General features: G+C 41.5%; 1 protein-coding gene across 14 annotated transcripts in view; it reads right to left on the bottom strand.

Moving 5' to 3' along the window:
- Positions 1-4,814: 4,814 nt before the first annotated feature.
- chl1b (cell adhesion molecule L1-like b) overlaps positions 4,815-10,863 on the bottom strand; it is a 58,356-nt gene continuing 52,307 nt past the window's right edge. For all 14 annotated transcript variants that reach the window (XM_035524140.2, XM_035524143.2, XM_035524136.2 and 11 more), the window contains 3 exons: positions 9,226-9,357; positions 8,381-8,453; positions 4,815-6,372 (listed from right to left, as the gene is read on the bottom strand). In XM_035524140.2, the coding sequence (XP_035380033.1) occupies positions 6,171-6,372; positions 8,381-8,453; positions 9,226-9,357 (407 nt within the window). In that variant the 3' untranslated portion in view covers positions 4,815-6,170. The remainder of the gene's footprint in view (positions 6,373-8,380; positions 8,454-9,225; positions 9,358-10,863) is intronic.

Raw genomic sequence — 10,863 nt, 5'->3', positions numbered from 1 at the left:
AAATTTTTTATTTATTTTTTAATTTTTTTTCCATGAACGACACAATGATCAAGGACTGGGGTGGAAAATTACTAATCTTTATCCACAACATAGGGTTCCCTTGCCAATCAGCCATGGCAAATGTGTTTTGTTTCACAAATGGTGTAATGCTGATCTACAGTTAATGCTCTTATCCTGTAAATTATAGATTATAGGAACTGAAGAGAACACTTTTGCTGGGTTTCAAGGACTAACAAGCAAAATTATATAAAAGCGCAGACAATGACCGCTTAAAAAAAAAAATGTAAAAAATCATTACGTTTTAAAAAATGAATAAGAAATGATTGTAAAAAACATGTTTTTCTGTTTTGTTTTTAGAATGATCATTTTTATGGTTAGAATCTCACACCATTCATATCTATTCTCTATGTTTTTTTAATCTCATTGCACGTTTGTAATATAATCCATTCATTAATGTTAAACACATGCTGGCCATAACCTCCATATTGGTGTCATATTTTAAAGGTGAAGCTTTCAGGGAAGTGAAAAGCCTTGGCTAGGGAACACCGAGGGGAATCTTAACCAGCCCACTGTCCTGGTGTCAGTGCTACCTTAGTTTACCCAGGCCTCAGTGCTGGTCTGGATTTCTGAACGTTGGATGCTAATCTAATATGAACAGCATACACCCACTCCATCTGGATGGCATCTCTGGAGACACCTCATTGCCTCTTCTTGACCCCACGTTCCGAACTGTGACCTACTTTATGGAGTAACCTGAGCTTTAGGAAAGGCTGTCTGTGTCAGGTTGGCTGACATGCCAGGGGCAGCACATTGTCAGGACTACACACGCATAGCTACAGCAACCACCATTAAGGTGCTGCATCGGTGAACCCTAAGGTTAATTTGCAATGCCATGCACATTCTTTAAAGCATCACATATGCATTATATGATAGTTGACTACTGCAGTTTTGAGTGTGTTTGGCCATCAATGGGCTCTGATCTCAAATAACAGCTCTCGTCTGAGGAATCTGGCTGCTAACCATCTGAACAATAAAATGTAACACCACTCAACACTAATTAGTAGAGTAAATACTCTTGTTCCAAGGTCACCAAGCAGACGAAGGGAGATGCACACCATTTAGAATGACTCACAGATAGACAGTAAGACCAGTTCGCAAAAATTATTGTTACAGTATGCACAATGTTGGTACACTGACAGCCCACAGCACTGGCACACGGTAGCACTGTTCTCTAACTGTTGCAGAATTTAATTGGAGCCACAATGCAACTCGTCTGGGCTGTTTCAGTAGCTTTATGAGCTGAGGTACCTGTGCCCATAGGCTAGGGACAAAAACCTGTATACCTCATGCCAGTCCTGGAGAATGATGCGGCACATATGCAGCGTGTTCTATAAGTATTTGGACAGCGACACAATTTGCGATGTTTTGGCTCTGTACTCTAGCATATTACATGGGGAAACCGCGTGGGAATAAATGTCCTCATAATACTATCAATTCCAGATAGCCTATAGATTGTACCTCAGACAATGATATACTGAGGATGAACTGAGTATTAACACCCAGAACACCTTATTTTTCTTGCTAGCATGAATGCATTTACCATTATTAGCATTTAAAATAAGCTATAAAAAAGATGTTTGTTGCATTCCCAAAATGTTTTACAGCGTAAAGAGATTTACTTCTGAATGTATTAAAATACCATATATTTAAGACCCCCCCCCCCCCCCCACACACACCCATTTACTCTGTAGTATGCTTTAAAAATATTACAGCATATGCAACATAAGTGTCATCATCCTAACATTTCCAAAGCCTTTTGCCTCTGGTAATATAAAATATGCAATGCCCTGTATTTGTATAGTAATTGCTTGTGTAGAACAGTTCAAGAGTCATGTACTCTACACCCTAAAATCCTTAACTGTTGGCATGTTTTAAAAGGAAGCAAATGCTCAAAGTTTCTCTCTCCCTTTCTGTCTCTCTCTTTCTTTCTCACCCTGTCTCTCTCCCTTCTGCTAAAAGTTGCTTCACATGGGCAAGGGGAAAGAAAAAAAATCTAGTGATGAATGAAGCCTTCATACAAAGTGAATAGCTGACAGCTCCTGAGACTTGGGGACCAATTCATTTGCTGCAGAGCTGCGATATGCTGAGATCATTCCCTCAGATGTCCCGGAAGCACTGTGGAGGAGGCTGAAATTTTGCCCACATGTCTAATAACCTTCGTGCGCATGTATGTCTCTCCACTGGGCGCGACGCCGTGCCTCAAACAGACCGAGGGCTGGAAGTGGGCAAAAGGGAGAGCGTCTCTGTGGGCTAGAGCTTCACTTTGGTGTGAAGGAGGATGTTTATGTGATAATTAAACGTAACTCCAGCGTTCAGGATTGTGGCGCAATAAAAGCTCCGAGACCAGTTTTATGGCAGAATGAATCCAAAATAAATCGGCATCATTTTACAATCACTTCCCAGGAAATGGTGCAACCCTCATGCCTTAAGACAGTGCGACTTAGCATTCCTCTCACTTTGTAGCGGTTAGGCTCCCTGTAATGGACTGCTGTTCTTCTTAGCACTGAATCCATTTGTTTATGCCTGTGCTTGGCCTGTGGAGATAAAAGTGTTGCATTATTAATATTGTCCTGCATGCTGCACAGATGAACTGCAGGTAGAGTCTTTTGTCTGCATGTGCCATGTCACTGGGCTATTTCCGCTCACAGTGGCTGTCCTATCATTTGCATATTGTGCTCTTTGTACATGAAAAAATTACACTTTTTTACAGTGTAATTTAAAGATGAGTGGTGTATCGAGCGAATGGTGCTCTCGGGAAAACATATAGGGGATCTGTGGGAATTTGTAGTGCAGGCAGTGAGGCAAACACACAGTCCAGTCAATGTTCTTGATGGACGGCATAGCGCCTCTTCTGTTTTGTTTTTTTTTCCTTTACAGTAATGAACTTCTTTGTACACTTAAGGATGCCCCTCATGCAGCAATTCATTACATAAACGCTCACACTGCAGACTCCTAACTGCCGCACTTAGGTTAGGACAGAAAGCCATACTTAAAAGCCTGTGAGTTCCTAACCCACTGATTGTCAATGTTAGCACACAAGTAGAAAAAACACAGTTCTCATATAAAAAGGTAGGGCAAAGTAAGTTGAACCCTCCTGTATTAACAAAAGTTTTGTTTACTCAAAAAAATCTAATTTTCAAATGTGTTTGCAATGAGAAGGACATACTTTTAAATTGGCATTTCACTGAGGTCAAAGATCTACACTAGACCACCACTTTATAACATCATACTAACGCTGGGTAGGAGCCCCATTTGCCCTCAGAACAGCCGCTCTTCTTTGTTGTGTCAATTCCAAAAGATAATGGGAACATTCCTTGGAGATCTTGGGCAGTCTTGGCCTGATTGCATCAGGTAATTGCTGCAGACTTTCAGCTCTACATTCATGCTGTGACCGATACCCCCCCCCCCCCCTGCCCAAGTTACCACATCCTTAAGGTATGCTACTGGAGTCAGATGTTGTGAATAAGATGTACACTGAATTGCACCAAAGTCATTGTCATGGTCATGGTCATGGCACCAGTTTAAGATGACTTGCTTTATAACATGGTACATTATTATGCTGTAAGTAACAGTTAGAAGATGTGTTAATTGTGGCTATAAAGGGATTCACATGCTCAGCAACAAGATTTAGGCTGGCATTCAAATGATGCTCAACTGATATTGGGGGGCCCAATGTCTGCCAAGGCAACATTCCCCACACCATTACACTACCACCATCACCAACCTGAACTGTTGTTACAAGCAAGGAATGCTGGTTTCATAAGCTGTTTCTGACCCTGCCATCTGCATGCCACAGCAGTAATCAAGATCCAGAATTGACTAGGTAGCATATTACCAATCTTTAGCTGTGCAGCTTTGGTGAGCCTGAGCCTACTGTAGACACAGACTCTTGGCTGGCAGGAGTGGAACCTGATGGGATCTTCTGTGGTTGTAGTCTGCCTCAAGGTCTGTCATGTTCTCAGATTCACAATTGTCTTGTTGTGTATGCCATGTTTCTTCATATTGCATTTACTGGTACGTTTTACAGTACATCTTCCTAATAGTTCCTAGGCAGTGGTGTAGTGGTTAAAGGAACAACTAAACTAAAAATGTCTACAAAAGAATAGCGAATAACCACCAATAAGAATGATGACATATGCACATTACCACTTATCTATAAGCACATTCATTATGTCAACACTGGCATTTAAAATTTCTTTTATGGTTTACTTAATAAATCTGGAGGACAATTAAGACACAAGGCCACACAAAACCTTTATTTTATCTGGGTAAGTTTATTTGAAAAACCTACCCAGAAAAGTGCTCACCCTGTCATCTTAGGCTTCCTGGTTCAAGTCCCAATGAAACCTTAACCATCTGTGGTTGGGAGCAAAATTAGTGCTGCTCTCTGAGTGGGAGTGATGGCATGCCTCTGGCCCGTCACTAACGGTGATATTAGCCAATCGTGATCATCTGTGTGCTCAAAGTTTCCTCTGAGTGTGTGCATGGGCTGCATCTTAAAAAGATGTGATGATTGACTTCATGTGTCTAGCATGATACACATGCTCACCACGACCTCTGTGGTTAGTAGTTGTTGTAAGACAGAGAACTAGGTAACTGGTGGGTGGGGTTTGGCATGACTAACTGTGGAAGGAAAATGGGATTAAAAAAAAAAGATGCAACTGGTCCCCTTAGTCATTTTCTTTAAGTTGACTTGAAAGTGAAATCAAGCAGCAAAGCAATAGTCTTGTCTTAGTCACCAAACTCAAAATGAATAAAAGTAATAAAATTTAATGTCAAATTGTTGCTCGAAAGACATTAAATATCCATAAACATGCAAACAAACATGTCTACACAAAAAAGTAACCTGATGCCATTGAAATTGTGCTATGTTGGTTCAACAATCCAAATCATTTCAAAGATACGGTTAGAAGACAAAACATACATGTGTGCATGTTACCTTCTTTAGAATTAGAAAGATGGACAGTAATAAGAATACAGTGGCTTAATATATGACATTTGAGTTATGCTCATAGAACTAATATCTTGAACCAAATTGTCTAAATATACCACTTTGCTTACCTAAACAAAGTGTATTGGTTCAAATCTTGAGGCAGAATTATGCTTTGTCCTAAAGCACAGATTATGAATTGGTGAAAAAGCACCACAACTGCCCTATAGCTGTACCACTGTTTACAGTGGGGTTAGAGAGCACATGTGTACAGTGGTGGTGTGGGTACAGAGCTCACGTGATATAAACAAGACATCGGAGGTCATGTAACATGTAAGTGTTTTTAAATTACTGTATGATACAACACGATTTTGTCAGATCACCAATTAAAAGGGAAGCGCAAGGTAACCTGGTGTTACTGTACTGGTACTGATATACTGGTGTACTATGAAAATGGTTACTGTGTCGTGAACTGCTATCAAAGCTGGATGTTCATCACGCAATAGTATGCAAGGTAATTGCTTGAAAATTCAGCCCTCATTTCCTCCTTTGTCCTCTAGTCAGCAACTTTTAAAAAAGAAATAAATTAATAAACTTCTTGTACACATATTAAACCACATTTAATGAATGCATATCGAGATATAAAATGTCAATAATATTTGCCTTGAATGAACAGAGAAGACAAAAAAATAAAAATGAAAAAAATACAAAAAAAAACAAGACTCAGAATACCTGCTTGACTACAAGTGGAGACATATGTGAAAGAACACAGAGACCTCACTGCATATAACAAATTAAGACAGGAGCCTTTTTTTCTCCTCTTTTCCATCATCAGTATTACAAACACAAGCTGCACTTACAGAAAGAAAGAAAGAAAGAAAGAAGGAAGTGCCGGTAGCTCAGAAGTTGACTCGACCGGTTTGAAACAATACACAAACAAAAAACCCACCTGATAAAAGTATATACAGCTGAAATGATTGATCTGTTACAACGTGTGAAACTAAACTTTATAAAATAAGTATGACAGTGTGATTGACAATAAACACATTAACCCCCCCACCCTTTTGAATGCGTTTCAGGTGGATTATGTCAATTTATTTTTATGTAGGTTTTTTTTTAGTCCTTTTTTGTCCCTCCGTTCTGCCAGATTATGTAAGCAATGTCCAAAACAATCTGTCCATTATGCTGTGCTCTGATTGGTTCCTTTGATTTCCATGGAGGACCTTTCCTTGCGTCCTGCATACTCTCCAATGAAGGACCCGTCTTCGTTGAAATGTGCGTCTTCGTCGCCGTAGTCCACCATGCTGTCCCCGCTGTCGCCTCCTTTCATGTCCCCAGTCAGAGTGTGCTGGCTACCTCTCAGTGGCTTCTCATCATTGTCACTGGATTACAGAAAACAGTACAAGCAAGGAGAATGGACCACATAGCGCTGCCATGGCAACTCTACCTGCTCAAGATTAAAGGACCGATACGCCCCAAAACGCTCACATCGACAGCAATGTCAGGGTCGAGTTCTAATCAAGTCCGAGGAATTGTGACTCGAGGCTGAATCCAAGTCCGCCTTGTGAATAACTGCACCCCAATGATGGGGCGAGGCTAAAGTCATCTTCAGTATGAGTTTACACGTACATTTCCAAAATTAATCTAAATCAGGATCTACTTACTCTAGGTGATCTGGTCCAAACCAGTTGTGTGCTGGCCAATTGTTATTTGGCTTCTGCTACATGGCTTAAAACCATATTCCCTCAAAACGTATATTTTCAGACATTGTTGTGAAACACGTAAAATCTGACACATGGCTGCATTTTTGCATTTATACTGCATCTAAACTCATACTGTGACTTTACAGAAGCACTATTCGCCACAGAGCACTTACAATGCAGTAGCACATTATATATTTATCTTGGAACCGCATATTGCCTGACATGTATCCAATGAGCAACTCCAAATCCGAGTGTCAAATTCGTGTCTGGGTCTAAGTACTGGACTCAAGTGATGGTGAATGAAAGCTAATAGTGGTCACTTAGCATAACAAAATTACATGCTATGGGGCCCTCACTACCTTCCAATAACTGCTGACCACACTGGCATTTTGGGGTGAACATTTCCTTTAAAGTCTACGGTCATGGGCAATTCTTGAGGAATTAACATTTTACTCAGAATGCTCTGGCAGACTTTTCAAGGACTAGCTACATTTAATGCATAGGTAACATTTGCATGAAATTGCTTCACCCTCTGGCTGGATGTTCAGTTTGACTCATTCACGTCCATTCATTTCAAAATTACCCAAGGGGGTGCATGCGAAACTGAGTGGATGATTTTGAAATGAGTTAAAAAAAAAAAAAAAAAAAAAAAAGGGAAGACCAGTTTCCCTTTTTAAACTGCAAATGAATGATTCTAATTCCTCATTCCTTTCGCTGCCTATGAGAAGCTGCAGGTGTGGGAGAGCTTACAGCAACACCTGCTTTCGCCTTTACAGGAGGCCCACTTTAGTTTGATTTGTGTGGGGAGAAACATTACGATTAAGATTTGTGGAAGTACTCTGCACAGTGTATTCTCAGTATGCTGCCCTGCTGTTCGTGATGCATGTGTATTCTCAGCCCGTCCACCCCAACCAACACCCCCCCCACAAGTGTAGATACATGTTCTGTGGATTGTGCTCTCGGGTTTCGCGCGCAGACCTGAAGAAAGCGAGTGGGTTCATAACCGCCGCTTGGTTTATCCACCATCCTCATTTATCTCAGCCAGGTCTTAGATAATCTACTGTTTCAAGTGATTGCCTTCCCATGTTTGTGTCTACATAGAGAGAGCCTTTGGAACACAGTTATGAATTGGATCACTGAAAGATTAATGAAACGAACACAGATATCGCTGCCCTAGAGATAAGTGCCTTTCAATTAAACCAGATTGTGCCCTAGCCCAAATCCCCCATCCCCCCATCCCCAGTCATCACCCCGCTGAGTGTTGGGCAGGCTCCTCTTTATTCCTTTCCCCCAAAAACAAAAGTGTTTCAATTTAATGGTGATACAATTACTCCTCTAATTCCTTCCACAGCACGCTAGGTACCCACAAAGCATTGCGAAATAGCAGCACTGCATCAGAGCCAATGACGCCTGAGCACCGGGGCAGGGGCTTGCCGCCGTTGTTCAGCACGTACGTGTGGTCGTTACTCAGCTCGTAACGCCTCCAGAGCTCAGGCTGGCAGGCCGCTCCGTGTTTTGCTCGTGTATATAAGGATCTCTTTTGAGCCATGACAAGAAAAGCACAGTACAGAAAAGAAGAAGATAGTTATGATACAATACAGTGGCACAGAGTGCAATATTTAATACTTTGCCAGGATATGACAATGTTTTGGCTCTTCTCAGAGCTATGGACTTAGATTTAGTCTACCTGTATTCACAGAAGGTGTCATCGTTCATGCCTTGTGACTCCACGTCTGGATGGAGGTCTTCCTTCTCTTTCACTGAAAGGGGAGAAAATTGGTTCCTTTAATATCACTAACACAGTTACACTTAAAGTAAATGAGCCAATAAATTAAAAAAACTGATATATGCAGATAGATTGCAACTATATAGTCATTAATACTGCAGTGTGCTCTATAATGGCAACAGCAAGATATGACTAATAATTACAACAAATTAGGATGCATGCACTTTGGATGTTCCTCTGTTTATTACGTAGCATTCCAATCTCTGTTAGCGGCCGATTAGTCAGAGACCAGCTCCTCTTACAGGGTGCGGTTACAGAGGCGTTTTGGGATTAACACAGGAAAAGATCTTGCAGTGCTAATGCAGAGCTCTCACAGCCATTCCATCATTTAGTTCTCAGGTATGCCACTGTTGTTCACGCCTGCTCTGTGCAAGTGTTTTTTGCACTCTGTTCCCATTGTGAGTCTGACTCCATTTGCATTCTCTAAATAGAACATGTTAGACACATTTAATACAAACGGTCGCTCTCCGCTCTGATGCTGAACTTATAAATATAGGAGCGAAAGCAGTCATCCAGTGATGTTTTTTTTTTCCATGTATTTTATCTATATGCTTGCTGTTTTCCTTTTTAATTTTTTTTTTTGTTTTTTTCTTTGTTTATTCTGTCTTCTTTCTTTTTCTCCACAAATTGTCATCCCAGCAGTCTGCCATACCCAGTGGGCTAAATGGCTGCTGAGCAAACACAAACGGGTGGAAGGAGTTCGCTGGGGTGGCAGGGCCATGGTACGGGGGGGGGCAAACCCTTACCAGAATATTTCCCCCCTTTGTTCCTGTTCACAAAGCAGGCGACGAGCATGACGAGGGTGAGGAGGGCCACAGCGCACATCAGCCCGATGAACCAGCCCTGGTTGGAGACACTGCCGTGGATGCTGGCCAGACCTGTGTGATACACAATGCCTGATCACAAAGTGCCCCCTGACCTTTCTCACCAGGGGCGCCAGATTGATGGCTTACGTTGACAAGGGGCTGTCGGACAGCGAACGGGTGACTGGAGAATCAGTGGCGGGAATGTAAATGCACCCAAATGAATATTAAACAGCCAAGCCGCTTGTCTAATTAATCAGCGGAAGGTGCTGTTTAAGCATAATTCCTTTTCATCAAGTCGGTGACAGAACACATGGTAGGGGATGGACAGCTCACACGTGATAAGTTTGTTTAAGGACCGTAGCTTATGGATTGGACAATATGAACAGCTATGAAAAGCAGCACTGGCCTTCCCGGTCATAAGTGGAGACCTCTCTCCCCTTAATTTTGGCTCTCGTCCAGGTAGCTTCATAAATTCTAGAATTATCAAGCCAGTCTTTAGTCATAAGCCATATGGTGTACTCTGTTCCAGGATCTGACTTCTCAATGACCAGTCTTAGAAGATGAAAGTCTTAGAAGAGTTAACCCGCTTCGACTATCTGGCATTTACCTTTACCTACAGCAAGTGCCTAACCAGAGAGGTGTTAACAGTCCAGTACTGCTGCCACAGAACCATAGTGATACATACAAAAGTCTCATACAAAAGTCAAGTCAAGTTAAATCCAAACTCAAGACGAGGGTAAAAGGCGAAGGATATACTCAAACCATTTATTTTGTGAATGTATCCATCATATTGCTTTTTAACCCTTTAAACCCTAGGACTGCCACCTCGGCGTATCTACAAATTTGTAACTCTAAAGTAATTAAAGAGTAAAGATGTCTAGTGAATGGCCAACAATAGACTAGGTCTTATGGGATTAGGGCTTTTCTGCATCTGCCAGTCACACTGGCACAAGCTACCTTAAGCTACTTTGACTTTGTGGTTACTTTACCTTAAGTAACTTTGCAAGCTACAAAGTCAGAGATGATAAAGAGCGGTAAGATGTGCTTAGAGTTGTTCATATACGCAACATACAACTCTGAATCCATTTGCTCCTTCCCCAAAAGTCCGGCGGACATTTGCAAAATTGTCACTGAGGCACTAAAATTCGACAGAGCTTGCACTGACAGATTAAAAATAAGAAGGAAAAGAAAGAGCAGAAAAACAGAGGAAGGATCTGTTCAAGCAACGACTCCGTTAGTTAGGAGAGGTGAGCTGCTGGAGGGCTCTGTTTTCATTTGCCTCATCTCCATTAGCATATGGCCTTATCAAAAATCTGACCTGAATAAAATATCGGCTATTAGCATAACTGGAGCATCGCTTTCCAATTCAAAAAATTTCACGCCATGGAACATTGTCAAGTACATTAAGACGCTAAACTAGCCCCCGGAACAGAAATAAACGACTGCTTTTGAAATGAAATCGCTAAGAGAAAAATATGACACCAACGATGAAGCAAATTTGGAGGCCCCAGACAAGCAGTGCCTCTGCTGTGCTGGCAACCTGCTGGACGTTTTAGTCTCCTGTTGCTAAATGACTAA

Source organism: Electrophorus electricus, chromosome 7, assembly GCF_041902795.1.
Source record: "Electrophorus electricus isolate QZ-2024a chromosome 7, ASM4190279v1, whole genome shotgun sequence".
Taxonomy (NCBI): domain Eukaryota; kingdom Metazoa; phylum Chordata; class Actinopteri; order Gymnotiformes; family Gymnotidae; genus Electrophorus; species Electrophorus electricus.
Note: the sequence above shows the minus strand (reverse complement) of the source record. Positions and strands in the feature narration are given on the sequence as shown.